The sequence below is a fragment of the Macaca nemestrina genome, chromosome 1 (assembly GCF_043159975.1).
Source record: "Macaca nemestrina isolate mMacNem1 chromosome 1, mMacNem.hap1, whole genome shotgun sequence".
Taxonomy (NCBI): Eukaryota; Metazoa; Chordata; class Mammalia; order Primates; family Cercopithecidae; genus Macaca; species Macaca nemestrina.
The window spans coordinates 170,120,025-170,146,153 of NC_092125.1; the positions used below are offsets into that span (position 1 = coordinate 170,120,025).

The window sequence follows — 26,129 nt, forward strand, 5'->3', positions numbered from 1 at the left end:
TCTTACTCTGTCACCCAGGCTGGAGTGCAGTGGCATGATATCGGCTCACTACAACCTTCACCTCCCAAGCTCAAGTGATTCTCCTGCCTCAGCCTCCCAAGTAGCTGGGATTACAGGTACCTGCCACCACACTTGGATAATTTTTGTATTTTTAGTACAGGTGGGGTTTCACCATGTTGGCCAAGCTGGTCTTGAACTACTGACCTCAAGTGATCCACCCACCCCAGACTCAAAAAATCCTGGGATTACAGGCCAATGTTTTTTGTTTTTTTTTTTAAGAGACAATATGTTCTGTTGTCCAGGCTGGTCTTGAAATCCTGGCCTCAAGTAATCTTCCCACCTTAGCCTTCCAGAGTGCTAGGATTATAAGCATGAGACACAGCACCCAGCCTATGTTTTTCTGTAAACCTAAAATTGCTCTAAAAATAAAGTTTATTAATAAACAAAATAAAATAAAAGCATCTTTAAGTGTAAAAAAAGTTTATTAAAATAATCTTACAGATAAACAGTACATTTTCTTATTATTCAGGGGAAACATTAAAACCTTAAAAGCTCTCATTTCTTTGCAGTATTATTGTTTGTAAAGTAAACATTCCTCCAAATCATTTTCTAAGTCAATAACTCTTGGAGACTTTTCGATAGCATGGAGTTCAAAGTTCTGGAGCCTATTTGTGAAACTTTCTTGCTGTGTAGCCTTGGTCAAGTTACTTAACCTCTAATTCTATTTCCTGATTTATAAAGTGAGAATAATAAAGTACTACTTCATAGACTTGGCGTGTAGAAGTGCATAGAGCAGCAGCTGGTACATGGTAGATGGTAAGCTCTCAAAAAATGTTAACCGTCAACTCTGCCAATTTAAATTTTTAAATTAGAATTTTACTTATCACCAACTTTACCATCAGAAAGCCACAAATTCACTCTTATAGAATGTTCTCTAGTGCCAATTAAAAGATTATATCGTTAAAGTTACAAGATAATTACATCTTCCTATAGATAATACTCATGTATATTATGAATTTTATTAATCAAAGTTTAATATTATAAATCAATATACATGTATTGTTGTTGATTATATTAACTTTCAGCTAAAAGAGAAATACTGAAAGATTCCTTTATATAAATAATATACTTCTACCCTACTTGCTGTCTAGGTAAACAGACTCCCAACCTGGCTCACTTTGCCAAGCTTAGACCATTTTAAGATCCACACATTACTATCCCAGTGAAAGCATACGTGAGTTAATCTCTCTTGACGGCATTCTGGTCTCCTCACACCTCTTGTTCTGTGATCTATAGTTGGCTATGGCTTTTTGGCTTTCCCTCTGACCTTGCAGTCTTTGGCTTAAATATGCAAGTACGTCTTCTCAGACTCCTTCTAAGTGATAACTGACTTTGCCTCATTCTCAGTGATTTTCTTTGTCCACCTTGGCATTTTGGCTTCAATATTTCCATAGATGGACTTTTTAAATTCAACTCAAATACGAAAAGCATTGAAGAATTTTTAACATGTATAATATAAACAACTTCCTGGAAACCTTAATTTGTAAGTAAACCTCTAGCTTTTTGGCTTTTTGCTGCCCTCTCCTGGTCACAGTTTGTGGCTCTTGACCACTTCAGGCCCAGTGGTATCAAGCGCAAGGACAAGTTTTTTGTCTTCTAAACCCCAAAGAGTAGAGGCTCAAAACTGAAATTATGATTAAGTAATTCACACTTTCTTTTAAGTTGAGTATTATACCAACTACCAATTTAAGAAAAATAAATGTTAGCATTTACAAACAATGCTACTATTTTCAAACTGTCCTAAATGCTATAATAATATATCATGGAGAAGTTTGATTTATTTCTTAGAGATGAAAATGTGCTATATATATATATTTTTATACATCTGTTAAGAAAAAGAAAAGTGCTTACCTCTGCAGACAGCCCAAGCATCTTCATCACATTTCTCACCACTTGTTCTCAATTCAAAAAAATTATATTCTTCAAGGCTAAGAAGACCATTTCCATCTAAATCAATTACTTCAAATATATCTGATAAAGTAGACCTAAAATTATAAAAATAGTTAGTTATTTCTTGTCACTAAGGCAACTACACTGAAGAAGGGTTCTATGAGGATAACATTCAAAAGGAATGTTATACAATTTCTTTAAACTAAAGTTAATGTATCCAAATACAGTTTTGGCTCAGTCCAGTATTACATGAGATAAAAAAGCTTCTAGAGCAACCACAGTATCTCAATGCATAGTAAGAACTCAGTGAATAGTAGTAGTTCCCTTCTTTTTTCCTTTCTCCAATCTACTTTCTTCTTCCTCTCTACCTATAGGGAGAAATTGGTAGATGTTTGACTGAAGTTGACTTGCCAAATGTGTGGAACCCAGAAGTAAATGACAATCCCAGATCTGCAAATGGAGGAACATTTTCAGATGCTCAGAGGATGAGTTGTTTTGTTTTGATATATGTATTTATGGTGTACAATGTGATTTTTTGATATATGTATACATTGTGGAATGACTAAATCAAGCTAATTAACATATCCATTATCTTACATATTTATCATCCTTTTTTCTAGTGGGAACATTTAATATCTATTCTCTTAGCAATTTTCAACGATACAATATATAACTACAATCACCATATTGTCAGCAGATCTCCTGAACTTATTCCTCTTATCAAACTGAAATTTTGTATCCTTTCACCAACCTGTCCCCAACCCCCCCACCACTCCCAGCTGCTATAACCACTCTTCTACCCTCTGTTTCTATGGGTTTGACTTTGTAAGATCACACATATAAGGCTGGGTGTGGTGGCTCACACCTACAATACCAGCACTTTGAAAGGCTGAGGCAGGATGCTCGCTTGAGGTCAGGAGTTTGAGACCACCCTGGGCAACATAATAGCAAGACTCCCATCTCTTCAAAAAAAATTAGCCAGGTATGCTGGCAAGCACCTGTAATCCCAGCTACTGCTACTCAGGAGGCTGAGGTGGGAGGATCACCTGAGCCCCAGAGTCTGAGGCTGCAGTGAGCTATGATTGTGCCAGTGTACTCCAGCCTGGGTAACAGAGCAAAACTCTGTCTCTATTAAAAATAATAATAATAAAGCTCCCACATATAAGTGAGATCATACAGTATTTATCCTTCTGTGCCTGGCTTATTTAACTCAGCAGAACATCCTCCAAGTTCATATAGCTTGTCACAAGAGTTGAATTGGTGAATTAGAATCTGAGGACGGGGGTGGAAGCTGGCCAAAGGAAAGGGAGTAACACAGGCTATTAATATCTATCCAGCCTAGATGTTATAATTCTAACATTAATAAACAAAACTTACTTAAATTCCTGTGTAAGGAATAATTTCCCTGTTTGATCTCTGTATACAAGTTGGGCTTCATCTGTTACTGGGTTTATTTTTTTCCTCAGCCTACAGCCAGTTGTAGAAGGAATTAACCAGTAAATTCCAGGTCCTAGTTCACCAGTCCATCCAAACACCTTTTCTCAAAACAATGAAACAAAACAATCATCAGTCTTAATCTTTTCATCTTTTAATTTAAAGCTTTTAATATTTCTTCTGAAAGGGACACATTAGAAATAATTTTTAAATAAATATTTACAAAATCTATTATAGTTCTATCAATCTTTTTACAGGTTTCAAATTCATTTTATTAATGGTAATCTCATTATGAGATCACTAGATATAGTAGTCCTTTATATATTTTTGAAACAAATGCCTAAAACTGTAACAGGTAAGTTATATTATCTTCTAAATCTTCCCCAATAATCTTCAAAAATATCTGTGATGCAAATACCCTCAACAGAAAGCAAAGATAAATCATAGGGTAATTTTTTAATGTGAACACTGAGCTCCTTTAAAAAAAAGTAATAATATTCTAGATTATGGTTTCCTAATTTGATTCAAATATAAATATATGATTTCTAAATCAGATTTCAATGACATAAAATAAAAATTAAATATATTTTGAAATGGTTCACTACTGTATAAATTAACCACATTTGTAAGAGTTCAATTATTTGGATGAAAGCACTGGAATTTTACTTTTTTAAATGTAATATGGACTATAAAAAAAGATGCAGAATCCCAAATAAATCAGCTTTATATGAAATTCTGTTTCCTATCAAATGTTGGATATTTATCATGAGTACCAGAACATCTGTATAGGAAAACATTTTATTCTCCAGTTCTATAAAAGAAAGCAGGCTGGGCATGGTGGTTCACACCTGTAATCCCAGCACTTTGGGAGGCTGAGGTGGGTGGATCATTTGATGTCAGGAGTTTGAGACCAGCCTGGGCAACATGGTGAAACCTCGCCTCTATTAAAAATACAAAAATTAGCCAGGCATGGTGGTGGGCGTCTATAATCCCAGTTACTTCGGAGGCTGAGGCAGGAGAATCACTTGACCCCGGAAGTGGAGGTTGCAGTGAGCCGAGATCGTGCCACTGTACACGATAGCGCACGACTCTGTCTCAAAAAAAAAAAAAAAAGAAAGAAAGCAAATGGTATCTGTCTATGTACTTCCTAAGAGCTTTTTGGAGCCCAAAGGCTTCCTATAAAAGCTAGCAGCTGTCTCTGTTAAATATATTAAATCTAAGGAATTCTTAGTTGTGTATAATAGCTAAGTGCCCTTCAGCACAGACTAATCCAAAAGAATCCTTTCAGGTATTATGTCCAAAAATTCCTTTCAAAACCCAGGTATAAGGCTAGACACAGTGGCTCATACCTATCATCCCAGCACTTTGGGAAGCCAAGGTGGAAAGATTGCTTGAAGCTAGGAATTGGAGACCAGCCTGGACAACATAGCAAGATCCTATCTCTAAAAATAATAACAATAATAATAATACATCTGTAGTCCTAGCTACTTGAAATGCGAAGGCAGGAAGATCATTTTCACCCAGGAGTTCAAAGTTACAGGGAACTGTATCACTGCACTCCAGCCTGGGTGACAGAGTGAGACCCTATCTCTAAATAAATAAACAAACAAACAAACAAAAAACAACTCAGGTATATTTTAGGTCATTCTGAAGACTCATATACAAAATAAAGCTGCTCATCTAAATTTTGAGTTTAGTTCTATTTCTGCCCTGCCAACTCAGAGAAATCATAATCTTCTTATGTCCTATTTTGATACAAGAAGAAATCCAATATAACTGAAAGTCATTTTTAAGACTAATCGTTGGCCAGGGATGGTGGCTCAAGCCTATAATCCCAGCACTTTGGGAGGCCAAGGCAGGCGGATCATGAGGTCAGGAGATCGAGACCATCCTGGCCAACCGACATGGTGAAACCCCATCTTTACTAAAAATACAAAAATTAGCTGGGCATGGTGGCACGTGCCTGTAGTCCCAGCTACTTGGGAGGCTGAGGCAGGAGAATCGCTTGAACCTGGGAGGCAGAGGTTGCAGTGAGCCAAGATTGCACCACTGCACTCTAGCCTGGCGACAGAGCAAGACTCCGTCTAAAAAAAAAAAAAAAAAAGACTAAATGCTTACCAAATCCATCCTTTGAAAAGCATAACCTTTGAAATTGACCAGATGTGGACTCAGGAGTGAAAAACCAGATCTCACTGCTTCCTAATATATATTATCCCATGATCCTTCCTTATGCCCACATATAACTTTGCATTGCCACTGTGGATGGCAAATGGAAAGTTTTTTCATGGGCACAAAACTCATCTATAAGAAAATAATTGTGAAAGTATAAATACAAATAAAAAATCCTTTGTAAATATAACATATTACAGATAAACAGACGCCTATAAAGAGGTAAATAGAAACTCATGCAAACTTTATTATAGTTTTGCTATATACTAATTTTTTTATCCATGCAATCCCATAAGAAAGTAATTTTACCCAAAACAAAGTGGAAATAGATATTGTTTTAGACAATGCTTACTTTGTAGTCAGTTCTGAAGAAGAGTTTATTCAAAACATTAACTTCAGCCAATTTTATTTGTTTCTAGCCTATTCTTGTCTGTTAGGAAGCCTACAGTAAAGACTTTTATATAACATTCTATCAGGGAAATGTCTGTCTGTCATTGAGCCTATATAAAGATTAAATATGATATTGCAGTAAGCCCTTGAATAGTATTATTTCTGTTGTTGTGTAGCAGATGTATTTTGTAGTCCTCATAAAATAAATAGCCACATTTATGTATCGGCCTCACATATTTGGCCTTTGAGTAAATACATAATTAGAAAAGATCAGAAGAACCCCATGGGCAACATATAAAAACATTTAAAAGCATTTTTTCATATCAATCTATTTTTGAACCCTATAAAATAAGTCAAGCCTGATAGTAATCTTAAAGTTTTTCTGTTTTGCAGTAGTAATATAAGTAAGACAAACATCTACAGCAGCTTTTCCAAAGTCTTGAATTGCTTGCATTTAGGGGAAAAAAATGTACTGGCATCAACCTTTTTTATTGAGTATATCAAATGTTCACATGTGAGGCATCAGGGCGTTTAGAAAAGATGAAAGTAAGGTACAATATTATACAACTTAAAAGGTATAAGCCAAGATTCAAACTTGCCAACCAATCCTCAATTCTTTATTTAATTTTTTTTTTTAGAGACAGGGTCTTGTTATGTTGCCCAGGCTGAAGTGCAGTGGCTATTCACAGGCACAATCATAGAATAATATAGCTTTGAACTCCTGGGCTCAAGTAATCCTCCTGCTTCAGTTTCCCAAGTAGCAGGGACTTCAGGTGCATGCCACCATGCCCAGCTCCTATCCTTAATTCTTAAGAAATCGCAGCAAACAAGAAAAAATTCTTTATAATTAAATTAAATATTTACTTTAACTAATTTAATTTAATTTGATGTGATTAAATTAAAAACATAATATCTATAGTGTTTAAGTGCTGTTTATACCTTAATTGGAAGGTATATAAAAGCTTAAAAAATAAAATGTAGAAACATACTTTCCCCAAACTGCAGTTCATACTATATTTTAAAATTAAACATTAGAAAATAAATATGTATACTTCTCTATTTCGTAGTTCGGTAAAACACACAAGCTGTAGATTTGCTTGACTCTCATTTTCCTTGAGAATATACAAGGCAGTATCAACGGATAACCAAGGGGATGGTTTTCCTACAAACAAAAAAAAAGCCCAAACACCTTAAAATAAGCAATCACTATCTATTCTTTCCTATATAAAAAAGAAGTTACTAGTTTCTTCTTGGATATTTTCTCTAGAAATACATATTCCTTTTTTGTTTTTTCAAGACAGAGTCTCACTTGGTCACCCAGGCTGGAGTGCAGTGGTGTGCTCGGCTCACTGCAACCTCCACCTCCAGAGTTCAAGTGATTCTCCTGCTTCAGCCTCCCAAGTAGCTGGGACTACATTAGCCACCACACCCAGCTAATTTTTGTATTTTTAGTAGAGACGGGGTTTCACCATGTTGGCCAGGATGGTCTTGATCTCCTGACCTCATGATCCACCTTCCTGGGCTTCCCAAAGTGTTGGGATTATAGGCGTGAGCCACCGCACCCAGCCCATATTCCATTTTTATATGCAAACATGATAGCTTTTACAATAAGGCACAAACCTAAATACAGCGACCTAGTGAGAAACATTTTCTATATACTCACTTTCTAAAAATTATAACTTTTCTTGAACTCATCAAAAGCTGAGGTTGCAGGGCAACCAATTAGCCTGAAATCCAAGGAAAAACAGACTTTTCAGAAAGAAATAGGATTTAAGCACTGGCTTACTTGTGGTTGAGCACAGGAGGAAGAGATGTCAGACATCTATGTGCTGACAACCCCAAAATTTATATCTTTAGGATCCTTCCTCTGAATGTTAGACCCATATAACTAACTGTGTATTTAACATTTCTACCTGGATTTCTATTTCCAAAACTGAACTTCCCTAATCTCTTTTTAAAACACTGTCCATCTCAGTTAATGGTAACTCATTCTTTCCAGTTGCTCAGGTCAAAAATCTTGGAATCTTCTTTAACTCTTTTCTTCTCTCACATACCAAGACCAATCCTTAGGAAATCCTATGGTTCTGCCTTCAAAATATACCCAGAATCTCTACTACCCCCTCTCCCACCTATATCCTGGTTCAAAGCATTCCCAGTCCTCTTCTAGAATTCTACAATAATGTCCCAGCTGGATTCCTTGCTTTCACCTGCATATCCTTCCATCTACTTTCAATACAGTAACCTAATCGCTCTTGTTAAAACATAAGTCAGATTATGTCCTGCCTTCTACTCAAAACTCTCTAATGGAGCAGAGAGTTGGGAGAACATTGCTCCTTTCCTAACAATAAGAAAAAGTTAATGAACTACAACATCATAACTTTTCTTGATCCCATCAGAGCTGGGGTTGCAGGGCAACTATAAGCTTAAAATCCAAGGAAAGACAGATCTTTCCCAGGAGAGATGAGATGCAAACACTGGCTGACCCTGTGGTGGAGCAGAGAAGGAAGAGATGTCAGGTACCAAACAAGTGGAAGAAGAAGAAAGGGGGCAGAAGAAATATTTGAAGAAATAAGGCAGAGGATTTTCTAAAAATAATGAAAGGCAACAAGCCACAAATCCAAGAAGCTCAGAGAACCCCAAGCAGGATAAATACCAAAAAACAAAAAACCCAGGCAATAGCATCAACAACAAAAACTACCTAGACACACATTCAAACTGCTGAAAATGAAAGATTAAGAGAAAATCTTGACCTTATATATGAGGAAAAGCATCTCACAAAAAATGAAGGGGAAAACCTCATTTCTCTGATTAAAAGCCCAAGTCCTAATTATGGCAAAAAGAACCTCTTCCTGATTTTGTCCTTGTTTCTCCCCAGTTTCATCTCCTACAACTCTCTCCTCACTTATTTCATTTGAGACACTCTAGCCTCTGTTCTTCTAACACCAGTACACTCTCACAGAGCCTCTGCACAGAACATTCTCTCTACCTGGAATGCTCTGCAACCTCCTCCATCTTCACCCATCCCTTCCAGCACCATACACCCACAAGGCTTACTCCCTTGCCCTCTGTGGAAGACAGCAAAAATGGCTGTTCCCCCCAGTATCCACAGCCCTTTGCAATGTGGCTTCGCAGCTTTTCCATCAAGAGATCAAGTCTATTTCCCCAGCCTATGAATCTGGACTTGCCTTGTGACTTTCTGTGAGCAACAGAATATAACGAAGTAACATTGTGCTGCTTCTGAGCCCAGACCTCAGGAGGTTCTATTGTGCTTCCGCTTTTGTTTTGTTTTGTTTTGTTTTCAGATCCCTGTTATACCAAGAGAACAGGTCCAGGCTAGTTTACTGAATGATTATTAAAGATCATATGAAGCCGAGTCAAGTTATCCCAGCTGGGACTTCATACATGAGAGAGAACCCAGCCAAGATTAGCAAAGCCAGCCACCAGCTAACCTGTAACTAACCATAACTGTGTGAGCAACCCCTACAGAGAAAAAACAAGCCTGGCTCAGACTAAGAACTAACAGATCCACTGATTCATGAGTGAACAAATGTTTAATTGTTTTAAGCCACTGAGTTCTGGGGTAGTTTTTTATGTAGCAGTTGGTAACTCATACATCTCTTTCAAAATCTTTATCCATATGACAGCTTCCTAACGAAGCATATACTAACCACTCCATCTCCATGGCAACCCACATTCCCTCAGCATTCACTATCCCCTTTTCCCTCTGATTTTCCCATAACACTTATCACTTTCCTACATACCATGTCATTTACTATTTATTATGTTTATTATGTATTGTTTCCCCCACTAAAATGAAAGTTGATGAGGGAAGGGATTTTTGTCTTTTTTGAACTCTAATGTATCCTAAACACCTAAATTGATGTCCAGCATATAATGCCCTTGATAGCTATTTGATAAATGAATGAATCTTATTAATAAGAATACAGAGAATTAACAACTACACTGAATTTGCAGGGCTATCTTGATTCCTCTCTCTGAAAAATAACTATTGTTATTGTCATTTAAAAGTATCATCTGCCAAATATTATACATATCCCACAAAAGATGCAGTAAAAACTTTCAAAATCTCTACTTTAGGAGGGAAAGAGAATGGGGAGGGGAATCCTCTAGGAAGAAAATGCTTGTATGTAAACATTATAAAAGAAAAATAAATATTGATTTAGAACAACCAACATTAAAAAAGGTATCTAGGGAAATCACCCTTATAGATAGATAGCTTTCATTGCTTAAAAATTACATAACCATTTTAGACACTAGAAAAGTATTAATTTTTACCTAGAATATTACCATTAATACAAAGATTATTAATAAATATTGTCTAAGTCACAAAGGATTTTGAAGGTATTAAAAATACTTGCAGTTTCATATGTTCCAAATTATGCCCCTGCAGAACTTCTCTTTGACATATTAATTTTAAAAACTGACAAATGGAAAAAGCTAAGATTAATTAGCAAATAAAAACTTAGTTCTGGCTGAGCACAGTGGCTTGAACCTGTAATCTCAGCCCTTTGAGAGGCCGAGGTGGGTGGATCACCTGAGGTCAGGAGTTTGAGACCAGATTGGCCAACATGGTGAAATCCCGTCCCTACTAAAAATACAAAAAGATTAGGCGGGCGAGGTGATGTGCACCTGTAGTCCCAGCTACTCAGGGAGGCAGAGGCAGGATAATCACTTGAATCCAGGAGGCAGAGGTTGCAGTGAGCCAAGATTGAGCCACTGCACTCCAGCCTAGGCAACAGAGGGAGACTCTGTCTCAAAAAAAAAAAAAAGTTCTATATCATGAGGAAACCAGTTAACATTTTTTTTTGTTTTGTTTATTTTCTTCTATCTTAGCTGTAGAAAGGTTTGGAAAAAGTTATTGTTTTTAATAAAACATGCTTTAAACATATACACAAAGCAATCTACTTGCTTTTCATATGATTAACACAGGCCACGTATAGGCCAACACTTTCTTGAAATGTAACCATTATGTTTCTCACTTAGGCAGATTATTTTCTTTCCTAATTAGGACTATGGAATACTTACATAAGTACTTTCAAAGAGGGTACAACTTGACATTTAAAGAATATACAAAAAATTTAAACTTGCCTTCAACTTGACTCAGATTTAATGGCTTAATTGTTAGATAAACCATGGACCTCTGAACTATTTGCATCCTGTACTGATGACTAATGATTTCACCATCTTCTTCTAAGAAAAAGCAACCTTTTGATTGCATGTATTGCCAGTCCTGAAATGAAGGAAAAAATTATTTCAAACAATATTTATTAAATGTTTCCAGTATGCATAGTAATGAGGAGAAAACGCAGGGGGATATAAAAGAAATGTCAAATATAATCATTGCTCTCCAGGAATGTGCAACATAGTTAGGAGGTAAAAAACAAACATAACAAAATCCAATTATAGGCAGGGCACGGTGGCTCACGCCTGTAATCCCAGCACTTTGGGAGGCCAAGGTGGGCGGATCACCTGAGGTCAGGAGGTCGAGACCAGACTGAACAACATGGAGAAACCCTGTCTCTACTAAAAATACAAAATTAGCCAGGCGTGGTGGCACATGCCTGTAACCCCAGCTACTCAGGAGGCTGAGGCAGGAGAATCACGTGAACCTGGGAGGCAGAGGTTGCAGTGAGCCGAGATTGCGCCATTGTACTCCAGCTTGGGCAACAAAAGCGAAACTCCGTCTCAAAAAAATCCAATTATAATTGGCAGTAATATATGGTTAACACAAAGAGATAACTATACATGCAAAAGAATTTACTATTATTCAAGTTACTAAAATAGTGCCTAACACATTGGCCCAACAAATATTTACTGTCTAACTGATTGGGGTGGGGGGACTGATGTAAACTGAGTGTGCAACTGATGAACTATATTATGAAGAATAGATAGCATTTCAATAATGAAAAGTTAGGAAAAGACATAAGGTAAAGAAGGGCAAGAAAAATAAAATTGGCTGGGTGCAGTGGCTCACATCTGTAATCCCAGCACTTTGGGAGGCTGAGGTGGGCAGATCATGAGGTCAGGAGTTCAAGACCAGCCTGGCCAACATGGGGAGAAACGCTGTCTCTACTAAAAGTACAAAATTTAATTGGGCATGATGCTGGGTGCATGTAATTCCAGCTACTCGGGAGGCTGAGGCAGGAGAATCACTTGAACTGGGGAGGCGGAGGTTGCAGTGAGCTGAGATCATGCCATTGCACTCCAGCATGGACAACAGGACAAGACTCCATTTCAAAAATAAAAAAAAAAGAAAAAGAAAAATGAAGTATTGAAGAAAAGTAATAAATAAATATGTTGCTGTAATAGAGAGAGATTAGTGCTAGGAGCATGTTAAGAAGGAAGAATTAAGGATTGCTAAAATAAATATATTGAAAGAAAAAATGACTTTAAATGTAAAAGCAAACTAATTGTTTCAAGTGTAGATAACTAGAAGCATGCAGAATAAAAGTTTCACAGCTGGCCGGGTGCAGTGGCTCACACCTGTAATCCCAGCACTTTGGGAGGCCGAGGCAGGCAGATCATGAGGTCAGGAGTTCAAGACCAGCCTGGCCAACATGGTGAAACCCTGTCTTTACTAAAATACAAAAATTAGCTGGGCATAGTGGCACACGCCTGTAGTCCCAGCTACTCAGGAGGCTGAGGCAGGAGAATTGCTTGAATCCAGGAGGCAGAGGTTGCAGTGAGCAGAGATCATGCCACTGCACTCCAGCCTGGATGACAGAGGGAGACTCTGTCTCAAAAAAAAAAAAAAAAAAAAAGGTTCACAACAGAACAATGCTGATGAATATAAAGTATCACTTTTGAGAAAGACTTTTCTTTTTTTTTTTTTTTTTTTTGAGACGGAGTCTCGCTCTGTAGCCCAGGCTGGAGTGCAGTGGCCGGATCTCGGCTCACTGCAAGCTCCGCCTCCCGGGTTCACGCCATTCTCCGGCCTCAGCCTCCCGAATAGCTGGGACTACAGGCGCTGCCACCTCGCCCGGCTATTTTTTGTATTTCTTAGTAGAGACGGGGTTTCACCGTGTTAGCCAGGATGGTCTCGATCTCCTGACCTCGTGATCCGCCCGTCTCGGCCTCCCAAAGTGCTGGGATTACAGGCTTGAGCCACCGCGCCCGGCCGAGAAAGACTTTTCTATATTGGCTTTACCATTTACCATTTCTTGGTCTAGCCAAATTCCTTCTTGTCTGAATTAATATATGGGATCTCATAACTAGAAATGAGTAAAACCTGGCCAGCCACAGTGGCTCACACCTGTAACCCCAACACTTTGGGAGGCCGAGGCGGGTGGATCACTGGAGGTCAGAAGTTCAAGACCAGACTGGCTAACATTGGCGAAACCCTGTTTCTACTAAAAATACAAAAATAGTCAGGCATGGTGGTGCACACCTGTAATCCCAGCTACACTGAAGCTGAGGCAGGAGAATCACTTGAACCCGGGAGATTGAGCTTGCAGTGAGCCGAGATCGTGCCACTACACTCCATCCAGCCTGAGAGACAGAGCAAGACTCTGTCTCAAAAAAGAAAAGAATAAAACTTGAAAATGCTTGGACACAAAGTAGAAGATTCTTTACTGAAGTTACAAGAAATTGTGTCATTACCATAGCTATGTGCAAAAATGCTTTTCACTTTATTATTAGTAGGCTTGCCTGCCTGAAATGTAAGTAAGAATATTTAGATAATCAGTTCAAGGCTTTAATAATATTGATAACTACTGAAAAGGTGTAAGTTAGCTCTATAACAATAACATCATAAATGTTTTCTAATTCATTATAGAAAGATTTGTTATGGCACTGCAAAGGCAAAAATAATTTACATTGAGATTGGTTTCATGTTCATGCTCACATTTTTAAAAGAAGGTTAAATTATCCTAACATACTTACATCTCATTTTTCTATTTTATGTCGTAATTATTTTCATATTTTATATTTTGATACATTTAAAATAACACATTTAAAAATTTAAAAATCTCTATAATTCTAACGCCCTACTTAGATTTTCATGTAATCCTTTCTAATACAGACCTTACGCAGAAATCTATTTTTTACATTTTAATAAACACTGCTTTATGTTCTGCTTTTAAAATTTAATTTCATATCCAAAATATTTTGCTGTTGAAAAACAATAAAGCTAGAGGACTCATACTTTCTAATTTCAAAACTTACTACAAAGATACAGTAATCAAAATGGTGTGGTACTAGCATGAAAACAGACATATAGAACAGTAGAATAGAATGGTTAGCCCAGAAATAAATCCTTGCATATATGGTCAAATGATTTTCAACAACGGTGCCAAGATCATTCAATGAAGGCAAGGACAGTCTTTTCAACAAATGAGGCTGAGGAAACTGAATATCCATCTGCAAAAGAATAAATTTGGGCTCTTATCTTACGCAATACATAAAAATTAACTCAAAATAAACTGAAGACCTAAACATGCTAAAATTATAAAACTCTGAGAAGAAAACATACGGGGAAAGCTGACGCTGGATCTGGCAATGGTTTCTTGGATATGACAACAAAAGCACAAGCAACAATCAAATTGGAATTCATCAAAATTAAAAACTTTTGTGCATCAAAGGACACTACCAACAGAATGAAAAGGCAATTCATGAAATGAGAGAAATTATTTGCAAATCACATATCCAAAAAGGGATTAATATCTAGAGCATATAAAGAACTCTTACAATTCAACAACAACAAAACAAACCACCGATTTTTTAAATGGGCAAAGGAATCATCAAATGATCAACTCTCTAAAGAAGATATTTAGAAGGCCAATAAGCAAATGAAGAGATGCTCAACATCACTAATCATTAAGGAAAGACAAATCATAACTTCAATGAGATACCACCTCATACCCATTGGGATACCTATTATCAAAAAAACAGAAAATGACAAGTGTTGGTATGTGGAGAAATTGGAACCCTTGTGCATTGTTGATAGGAACATAAAATGCATAAAATGGTGAAGCCATTGTGAACAATATGGCAGTTTCTCAAAAAAGCAAACCTATAATTCTATATGATCTAGCAATTCCAACTTCTGGGTATAGACCCAAAAGAATTAAAAGCAGGGACTCAAACAGATATGTATGCCAATGTTCACAGCATTACTGCTCACAATAGCCAAAAGGTAGAAACAACCCAAATGCCAATTGACAGAAAAATAGATAAACAAAATGTGGTAAATACATACAAGGGAATATTATTCAGTCATAAAAAGGAATAAAATTCTGGCACATGCTATACATGAATGAGTCTTGAAGAAATTATGCTAAGTGAAATAAGCCAGACACAAAAGAACAAATATTGTATGATTCCACTTATATGAGGTACCTAGAGTGGTCAAATTCAGAGAGACAGAAAGGAAAATGGTGGTTGCCAGGGGCTGTGGGGAGGGGGAAATGGGGAGTTGTTGTTTAATGAATAGAGTTCCAGATGAAAAAGTTCTGGAGATGTATGGTGGTGGTAGTGATGGTTGTACAACAGTGTGAATGTACTTAGTGACACAGAACTGTATACTTAAAAATGAGTAAAATGGTACATTTTATGTTTTGTGTATTTTACCACAAGAAAACCATTTTGCTATGCAATATTCAAAATTTCAATTTAAATGGTTCTATGATTAAAAATAGAGTTGGGGCCGGTCATGGTGGCTCACTCCTGGAATCCCAGCACTTTGGGAGGCCAAGGTGGGTGGATTACCTGAGGTCAGGAGTTCAAGACCAGCCTGGCCAACATGGTGAAACCCCATCTCTACTAAAAATACAAAAATTAGCCGGGTGTGGTGATGGGCGCCTGTAATCCCAGCCTCAGGAGGCTGGGGCAGGAAAATTGCTTGAAACTGGGAGGCGGAGGTTGCAGTGAGCTGAGATCATGCCACTGCAATCCAGCCTGGGTAATAGGGCAAAACTCCGTTTCAAAAAAAAACAAACATTGAGTTGGTATACCATTACTTAGTTAACTATTTCTAAAGTGTTAGACATTTAGGTCATTTCTAATTTCTTATCACAATATTAATAGAATACTTTTTTGTCTAAATGTTTTTCTTCTGATGAATAATTTCCTTGAGAAGAACTTTCAGGCAAAAAATTTTGTATATTTTTAAGGCTATTGACATGTGTTCCCATACTGCTTTATAAAACAGTACTGCCAATTTTACAATACCACCAATGGTATATAATGTAATAATTTTACCATTATTTGGTATTGTTTTATTGTGAAAAAAATTGGGTGATGTGGGATGACTTCATAAGCAAGGTGTGGGTACATAAAGCATTCATTATGGTATTCCATATATTTGTATATGTCTCAAGTATTTGATAGTAAAAATGGTATTGTAATAACTTTTGCATTAATTTCAATTTATCTGATTGTTAATACCAAGGTTGAACATTTCCCTCATGTGTTCATTATTTTTGTTTTCTTTTGTATAAATTACCCATTCACCTATTCTCATAACTCTATTGCAGACTTAGCATTTTTCTGACATATTTTAATAAATTATTTTAACTATTTTAGATATTAACCACTCTGTGAGTGTTAATGAATGTATTTTCTCTATTCCTTCTATTTTCATTTTGGTTATTTCTCAATTTATACAAGTTTCCTATTTTATCTTTATCTTTTCTTTGGAAATTTCCTTTTCAACTGCATTTTAAGATTTTATCATTATAAGCTGAACTATACTCAAGCTTTCAGTCAGTCACTAATCAGCTGCACTGTCACACCTTTGGGGTATACAAGATATGTGTATTTTTAATTCTAAGAAATTAAGATGTGACCTTAACTTACTGAAATTTATCTTGTTAAGTATATTTCCCATGACAGAAACAAGTCATTATATATGATATTTCAACAACATCCCTATGAGGCAGTATGGGGTAGATATGAATTAGTCATTTTAATAAACAGAAAAATTGAGGTAGCCAGAGGTTATATGGGTTCAGAGTTTTATAAGGAGTTTGTAGTAATATTAGGTCTAGCGTCCAAGACTTTTGGACTCTGCATTTAGACTATGTTTCTAAAAGAAAATCTACTCAGGGTACCAAATTCAAATTTTTTATTATCTGTGATACAATGAGGTTCAAACTTGGGCTTGTGGCAGAAGCAGAAGTTGAAGTTCAACTTTTTGTTTTTTTTTGAGATGGTCTCACTCTGTAACCTAGGCTGGAGTGCAGTGGTACCATCTCGGCCCACTGCCACCTCCACTTCCCAGGTTTAAGCAATTCTCCTGCCTCAGCGTCCCGAGTAGCTGGGATTACAGGGGCCTGCCACCATGCCCAGCTAATTTTTTGTATTTTTAGTAGAGACGAGGTTTCACTATGTTGGCCAGGCTGGTCTCGAACTCCTGACCTCAAGTGATCCGCCCACCTCGACCTCCCAAAGTGCTGGGATTACAGGCTTGAACCACTGCACCTGGCCCAAGTTCAACTATTAACAATGAGTAATGATACACAGGCTTTCATTTAGCTTCCCTGTAAATCTCTTGGACGGGCACATATATGGACTAACAACAGATGCTGGCATTACCTCAGACTCAACTGTCCTTAAAATAATCAACATGACCTTAGATGGTGATGACTGCTAAAGAATAGAAATGAAAGAAATGCTATACAGTATTTAGACAATTTACATGTTGAGACAGTTTGAATTATGATTCTGACATTAAATAGAAAACATTTAAATGTTTTCAATCAGTTTTGATTATAGCATCAGATGGAATTTCATCTAATATACTTTATATTTTTTATATTTACCTATTTGGAAAGGTAAAGGATAATACTTTAGAATTACAGACTCTTAAAGGTAGAAGAAATCTAAAAAGCAATCTAGTCCAGACTCCTCTTTTGATAAAGTCTGAAAAATAAAGTGATATATGTGTAAAGCTATAGTTCTCAGTTGACTGCAGAACTAGAACCAAAACATAGGTCTCCTTACTTTCTCTCCAGTGTGTAAGTTATATTCTAAGTTCTGTTCTATTTCACATTTAAATATCTGCAGTGATTTTTAAAGCCAGTTTTTAAAAGAAACTTTGTGAATATGATACTACTACAATAAAGTATGGTAAGGCATTATCATTCAGGATTCTACACATTTAAGTATTAAGACAAACTTAATTATTTGGTTTTCTTACTTTAAAAATGTAGCATTTAGTAGCAGGAAAATTTCTTAAATTTGTATTGTAATCATCAGCACAGCAGCCCTACCCCCAGCTTTAAAAAAATGGTTAAATTAAGCTTTTAAAAATAATGTACTTTACCTGGTACACTGGTAGTAAACACCATTTGTGCCACTTAGGAAACTCAAAGATGGAAGAATTTTTCGATGTGCTGATGCTACCTCTGGGGCAGTGCCACAGATTAACAGGACATGGCTTTATAAAATTTAACAGGGGAACAAGTTAAACATTTTTATTCTAAGTCTTTCCTAAGTTCCATGTCTAGAAAATAATGCTATAATAGAAGAGAATTTGTGAGTTTCTTTGGAAAGGCAGACAAACTACATAGTATAACATTAAATATGGATTAATAAAGCTGGAAAATGGTAGAACAACAGTTATTAAAGACAAATACCACATTATTTATATCAACCAAACTTCAGTGTAATAAACAGATCAATTTGAATTCAAAATAACTCCACTAGGAGAACTTATAGCTCCTACTGTTCAACAGGAAACATTCAACTTAAGATCTGTCAGAGTTATTAAACATACAATGCTTATTCAACTTAAAATTTCATTTCAAGGCTGGGTGCGGTGGTTCATGCCTATAATCCCAGCACTTTGGGAGGCTGAAGTGGGCAGATCACGAGGTCAAGAGTTCGAGACCAGAGTTCGAGATCAGTTGGCCAATATGGTGAAACTCTGTCTCTACTAAAACTACAAAAATTAGCCAGGCATCGTGGTGCACACCTGTAGTCCCAGCTACTTGGGAGGCTGAGGCAGGAGAATCGCTTGAACCTGGGAGGCGGAGGTTGCAGTGAGCCGAGATGGTGCCACTGCACTCCAGTCTGGGCAACAGACTCTGCCTCAAAAAAAAAAAAAAGAAAAAAGAAAAAAAATGTCTTTCAAACAAATAGACTTTCAATCATACAAAAGTTTTTCTCTAGGACCTAGACTAAAATGTTATGAACTAAAAGAAAAAATTACTGACAAATTGGCTGGCTCATTCAAATAAATCAATTTGAAAGGATTATAGATTAAGCTGACAGTTTGAGTATTAGGAGAAAAATGAAAGAAGGTTGAGTTTTGAAAATAATTTTAGAATGAGAGTAAGAAATTCCATGTATGATATAATTTTTTGACATTATAAAGCAGAAATAAAATAATAGCTTGTAATTCTTGTATAGGGCATGAGGTGGTGCTGTATTCTACCAATTTGAGTACATTCATATAAGTGCAAACTGAACTATTATTTCGTTTATTTGTCATATACAAATTTTACTTATTTTCATTCATAATGTATGAGGAAACGCTTAAAAGTACAAAACCAAATACTAAAGCCAAAAATTCTAGTTATCAAAACAAATATATCAGTATAGTTACATTTTTCTTGGAATACTGTAGTGAATGAAAATGATTTAACATACAAATTCTGTATTACTAAATTTTTCAGTGAGAAAGAATTATTAAGCAGTAGATCTGCCATAGATTTAGTCAGAGGAGGAACTCATCACTATCATTATCATCACTATTGTTTTTTATAAAGATTTCCTATGTCACATACTTATTAGGAGGCTATTTGCTTTCGGGTATGATAAGACAGGAAGGTAACTGGTTGTTGCATTTTTTGTTATTAAATAATTGTAAACTATACATACTTAAAAAATAAAAACTTAAATAGATAATTTATGAAGGGTAAAATTGATGTGGCCTGAAATCTAACTGACAGGTTGAATTCATCAACATTTTGAAAATGTGAGAAACTTGTAAGAAAATTATTATATGGAGCTTTCACAAAAATTAACAGATAATGAACCATTTGGAATTTAAAATGTTTATATTTGTATTGCCATATATAGACATACATATAACATATAAATGGTATATAATATAGATGCTATATGTTTTGACATTATAATATACAGGTTGTACAACATATGTGTGTGATGTGTGTGCATATGTTGTACAATATACATGTATAAAATATAAATGTAGGCACACTCTAAGAATCTGAATATAGGAAGTATTGCATCTCTGGAGTTTACAACTGATAGTTTGGGGCTTACTCTAATTCTAGACATGACTGGTCTTAGCAAGGAAAGTGAAGCTTTTCCTCTCTGAAAGGAAAATTCCTGACATTCCTTGATCATCACAGAATCTAAATAAATGGATAGAATTCAGAATTTTAAAAAGAATAGTAATATAGTAACTAAGTATGGCCAATAGAAAGTAATATATGTATAGTACCTGTAAGGATCTTATTTTCCTTTTGTAATTCAAGTCCTTTACCAATTGTGTGGATTTATGGTTTAAAACATGGCTTACTCTTACCTATCACAATTTTCTAATTTCTGAAAAGTCCCTCCTTCTCTGTACCAATTCCATACTTTTCTGTTCCACATGAAGTTGAGATACCTAAACTTGTTTAAAATAAATGTGAAGTATCTGGAAAATTAATTTAACAATCCTTTCAGTAATTTATTCTGTATATTCACAACCAAGTACTTTTCAGAATGGTTATAAAACCTCAGGAATATATGAAATTTGTGAAATAAAAAAAAGAAAACTTCAAGTATTACAGTTCTTTTAGAATTTGTCTAGCAGGTTCTCTGTTTTTACCAGAAAACCCCCCAAGAGGAAACAAGAATTAAAGAAAAATGTGGCCAGGTGTGGTGGCTCACATCTGTAATCCCAGCACTTTTGGGGGCCAAGGCGGCAGATCACTTGAGGTCAGGAGCTCGAGACCAGTCTGGCCAACATGGTGAAACCTTGTCTCTACTAAAAACACAAAAATTAGCCAGGCATGGTGGCATGCACCTGTAATCCCAGTTACTTGGGTGGCTGAGGGAGGAGAATCACTCGAACCTGGGAGGCGGAGGTTGCAGTGAGCCAAGATCCCGCCTGCATTCCAGCCTGGGTGACAAAATGAAACTCTGTCTTAAGAAAATGCATAAATAAACAAAGAAAAGAAAAGAAAAATGTAAACAAAGAACTGAATGCTGCTGAGTAACAAAAGGGTCACTTACTTTAAAAAATAATAATTTCAGCTCATCTAAGAAATAGCAGATAGTAAGCAACAGTGGGCAATACAAGATCAGAAACAGGATATTAAAAGGTAAGATATACACAGCTATCAATTATTTCCAAAAGGCATTATATTTTATATGAAACTTGCAGAATTAAAAAGTTGACAGTATGCCCTTTTATTTTAATCATTAAATTATCTTAGTACCTTTTACCTCACTCCCAATTATCATCCACACCATTCCCTGTTCTTGACTTTGATACAAAACTTAAGTAGTCTCTTTGTTAAATAATCATTATGACTTACAGACTAATTTTGGCATTTTTCTATTACACCTGCCCCAACCTTATTACATTTAGGTACTATCCTAGGCCAAGTTATCATCACTTTATATTTGGAAAACTCTATCAGCCTCTTAGATGGTGTCTCTGACGTCTCTATACATAATACAACAGTAGATTAACTTTTCTTAAACTATACTTTCATCATGTAATTCCCATACAAGCACCCAGTTATTTCTTAGTTCTATAATATTAATACTAGTATTTATTAATGTTCTTTATAATAAATAGTATTAACATTAACACTATTATTTATTAATGTCCTTGGCATTGTGCTAAATGCTTTACATATGTTTACGTATGATTTAAATCTTTCAAAGCACACTAAATATAATTATTCCTTATTTATGGATAAGAAAACTGAAACTCTGAAGGGCTGCTGACTAATTCGCCCAAGGTCAGTTATGAAGTGATAAAGCTAAGATTCAAGCCGAGGTAGATCTCTATCCAAAACTCTAGATCACTAATCTCATCAACATCTAGAACACTGGCACAGAGTAGTCATTCAATAAATACTTGTTGAATAAATGAATGAATAAATACTATGCTACACTATCTTGGTATACTCTTAATAGTCAAATGAAAATTTATATTTTTAAATTCAAGCTCATATTTTACACTAAGCAAAATAACTGGCACACGTTACATGCTTAGTGAATATTTGTTGAATTGAACTAAATTTTTAAAATTATATTGGTATGAGCCCAACTAATGACACAGAGACAAAGTCTTACTATAACTTAACATAATCCACATTAATATTTATTTATATCTCTCTTTAGAGTGGCTAAAATTACATTTATTTGTGCTTCTGAATCAGGTAAACCATAATTATGTAACTAAGTTAATTTTATTAATAATTAATTTAGTTGCAAAATACAAAAAGTTTCCACTGGTGGAAAATAATATTGTTGGAACACTAAATATTGTGTATGAACATGTTGGACATGCACACCAAATTGCTTAGGGTGTATAGATTCCTAAACAGTCTGAACAAAATTCCCTGGAGATAATGTTTTAAAATTTTAATATAGAACAAATGTCACTGTCTAGCAATTTAAAGATATAAGGGACTTTAGAGTTCAATAACAAATACAGAGTTGTTATTTGAAACAAAAATGTGGCTCTTGAGAACAATCAGTTCAGTTTTCTAACAGCAGTTATAGTATGTGATCATAACCATTTTTTCCCCTTTTACAGAGGTCTCTAGGTGCACATTTTTAATGTATCCTAGCAGTTTCCAGTTAATGTTTTATATTTCTGTAGCTATTATTTTCTGTTGAAGGAAAACTAGTAAAGGTTGAGTCTAGAAAGGGAAAACAAAGAAAGAAGATCAATATTAACACTCTACAAATATTGACTTAGCAAAGTGACTTTGTTGTCATTCTCTCATAGGACTTGAAATTGAATGAATGATTTATTTATAAGAAACACTTATGGTAAACATTTGTTAAACAAAACAAAAAATTTGCTTGCCAAAGTATATAACTTGATAATCTACTCATCAAGTTATAAAACTTGAGTGTTACCATTTTAAAACTGAAGAGCTTATAATAATATTCATCATTTTTAATTTAAAAGTATTACACTAGCTTATAGGTAGAAATTCCACAGAAAAACCTTGAATTACTTCATAAACTTTACTGGTTCCCTGTAGACACTGCATAGTTATTAATAAACTTAATGTCAAATTTTTTTCAGAAAAAGTCATCTCTGTTAACTTAAAATACTATACCTTTATTAAATTTGGCTCCGTTAACTTTGAGTTTCGGTTACCATTAGCCCCCATGGTAATTGTGAAGGAAACAGATGTTTTGAACTTCCTGGTTGCTGACAGTAAAGAACTCCTGGTGTCACCTGCAACAAGTAATGATTATTTGGTCTCACATTATGAAAAGTTGTCAATAGGAGTTTTTTTCCAAACACAATGCAGTATAAAAGATCTATTGTATTACTTTGACTCTCTTTGTTCTCCCCATTGAAATAAAGTCAGAAGTTTTATATTTATCAGGCTTTAATGGTCCCTAATTTATGGGCTACTAATAAGAATTCTTATTTGAATATGTCACCTTTCAGTCTGAAATTTTAGTTTTAATAAAATATAATGAGCACAGCTAAGTCAAGTTCCATAATAAAATTTTACTTCAATAGATTTTTACAGCTAAGAGAGTCTAGAAATGGTAGCTAACAAAAGTTAGATTCTCATTTGTTTTATCACTGAGAAGCTGAAATGGAAGGAAAAATTTATCTGAATATGACTCTTCATTTCTGATCAAGAAGTTCTTAGTGTTAAAAGTAAATACCTTTATTTGAGAATGTTTCCTGATCGGTTTTTCTTATGATTTTAGGTGATGGTTTTGGTACTGGTGATGGGTCCCTTTCAGGGGACCCTTCGATGTGGTTTCCAAACTGGTGACGCCTCATTTTACTATCAACCTCTAGTTTTTCTAGTGTAGTCTTGAGACATTGCTCATTGGTTGTCATATATAATTTACAAAACTACAGGAAAAAAAAAAGTCCAGTGGGTAAAACTATTCAATCATACATTGGGGAAGAGGAGAAAGCAAATGCACATTAGTAGGCAAGGAATAGACTGATAGATGGAATATATTTCCTATTGATGGTTACACATTTTATTTTTTTGAATCAGATTGACCAGCCTCAAGTGACCTAGTGAAATGTAGCCGTGATTCAATGAGGAGGTCATACTCTGAGTGAAAATAAAATGTTACACAAGGAGAGGTGATTTATTATTACTTTTTTTATAAGACGTGTAGACTTGCATTTGTTCAAAATAATTTTTATGATTCTTCTACCCCAGAAAAGGTACATTTCTGAGTAGAGTCTCTATGTTTATGTGTGTATCTGTCTGTGTGTGTGTGCACACATGTTTTTTAACTTGGTTATATGATTTTTAATGTAGTCATCAGATTGCAATTGTGGGACTGGAAAAATTAAATTTCATGCACAATATTTAAGGATGTCATTGCCAATATTAAAAAGATGCATCCCTTTAAAAATAATTTTCTGACATGTTAATTAGTTGACATGTTAACTGATTTAATTGCTTCACAATGTATACATATATTAAAACATTACATGTACACTGTAAATATATACAATTTTTATTTGCCAATTATACCTTAATAAAGCTGGGGAAAAATAAAAACACTTTTCCAACACAGTATGTACATTTACATCAATGTGAGCTTATGTACCTTGATGTAGTCAAATTTGCCATCAGCATTTACATCAGTCAAATTTATTATGGCATTTACTTCTTCTCGAGTCATCTTCTCACCTCTCTGAAAACCAAAAAAAAAACGAGATTTATTTTAAAGCAACATGATTACTACTTTGTTATTCACAGGGATAGTGGAAGCACATTTTAATCTTTTCCATAGTTTTAAGGTATTGCTTCATTATAAATTATGAGTATTATATATAAAGAAAGAATGAGGCGGCTATATAAATTTCACAATTTTATTAAATTTTGTGAAAGTGTGCTGAATTTCAGTTTACTAAATAGTAACTAAAACCTGAATACTATAGAGTCAGTTATAACTGCTATTGAATTTAGGGGAATGATATTTTCTAACATTGTACCAAAAAGGAGAATGGATTCCTAATCCCATTTATACTTGGTTTTCCTTTTACTTATCACATATGGAACTATCACTGATTTTCAAAGAGTTCTGGACAGGAACGAATTAAATAGGAGCACAAGGGGGTGGTAACATAAGCTCAATTTTATACTTTATCTTTTATTTACAAAGAACCTTTCATCCAGAAGGATCCCTAAGTACTTTGTAAATAACATGTAAGTAATTCATTTCACCTCTCAATGAAATAGTTATTTTTAATGTAGACTTTGGTAGTCAAAGCTAGATTCCAAGCTCTTTCACAAAATATGCATATTACAAAACAGTTTTACTGATCTTACCTTCGTTAGAAATTTATAAAGGTCAGTGTGTAAAATACAGCCATCATCATTTACATCTAATTGCTTAAATGATTTTAGTAGTTCTGCTTTTGAAGTAGGTTTTTCCTTCCTTAAAATTATACAAAAATCATCAAAATTCAGTTTGGCAGTTTGAGGAGTCCAATACTTATTAATGGTCTTTTGGGATGGATTTCTTCCTGCATGCTGAAGAGCTGCCCAACAAAACAAGTATTATTTGTGATTATAACACTTGGAATTCGTACTTAAGTGCATTTTTTTCTTCAAATCACTATGTATTATGATATTTAAAAAACACTATACATATACCAGTACATTACCTTTGGTGTTGATTTATCTAGTGATACCAAGATAGGCCTGACTTTGAAAAACAAAAATATTGCCAGGCGCAGTGGCTCATGCCTGTAATCCCAGCACTTTGGGTGGCCGAGGCGGATGGATCACAAGGTCAGGAGTTCAAGACCAGCCTGGCCAAGATGGAGAAACCCTGTCTCTACTAACAATACGAAAAAATTAACTGGGCACAGTGGCAGGCGCCTGTAATCCCAATTACTCAGGAGGCTGAGGCAGGAGAATCGCTTGAACTCGGGGGGTGGAGGTTGCAGTGAGCTGAGATTGTGCCACTGTACTTCAGCCTGGGTGACAGAGTGAGACTCCATCTCCAAAAAAAAAAAA

At 35.3% G+C, this 26,129-nt stretch overlaps 1 protein-coding gene and 1 non-coding gene across 7 annotated transcripts in view; one reads left to right on the plus strand and one right to left on the minus strand.

Annotated features, from left to right (window-relative positions):
* The window catches only part of LOC105495187 (EF-hand calcium binding domain 7), a 47,836-nt gene that overhangs the window by 12,978 nt on the left and 8,729 nt on the right, over nucleotides 1–26,129 (minus strand). For 3 of the 6 annotated variants that reach the window (XM_011764469.3, XM_011764470.3, XM_011764474.3), the window contains 9 exons: nucleotides 25,437–25,648; nucleotides 24,712–24,798; nucleotides 23,797–23,992; nucleotides 23,229–23,350; nucleotides 18,227–18,340; nucleotides 11,053–11,194; nucleotides 6,996–7,105; nucleotides 3,328–3,485; nucleotides 1,912–2,045 (listed from right to left, as the gene is read on the minus strand). In XM_011764469.3, the coding sequence (XP_011762771.2) occupies nucleotides 1,912–2,045; nucleotides 3,328–3,485; nucleotides 6,996–7,105; nucleotides 11,053–11,194; nucleotides 18,227–18,340; nucleotides 23,229–23,350; nucleotides 23,797–23,992; nucleotides 24,712–24,798; nucleotides 25,437–25,648 (1,275 nt within the window). The remainder of the gene's footprint in view (nucleotides 1–1,911; nucleotides 2,046–3,327; nucleotides 3,486–6,995; nucleotides 7,106–11,052; nucleotides 11,195–18,226; nucleotides 18,341–23,228; nucleotides 23,351–23,796; nucleotides 23,993–24,711; nucleotides 24,799–25,436; nucleotides 25,649–26,129) is intronic. The other 3 variants (XM_011764472.3, XM_011764473.3, XM_011764476.3) reach the window with 2 other exon arrangements.
* On the plus strand, nucleotides 20,698–20,758 carry LOC112429107 (U7 small nuclear RNA). Its single transcript, XR_003021229.1, has one exon. It is a non-coding gene; the product is annotated as a U7 small nuclear RNA (small nuclear RNA).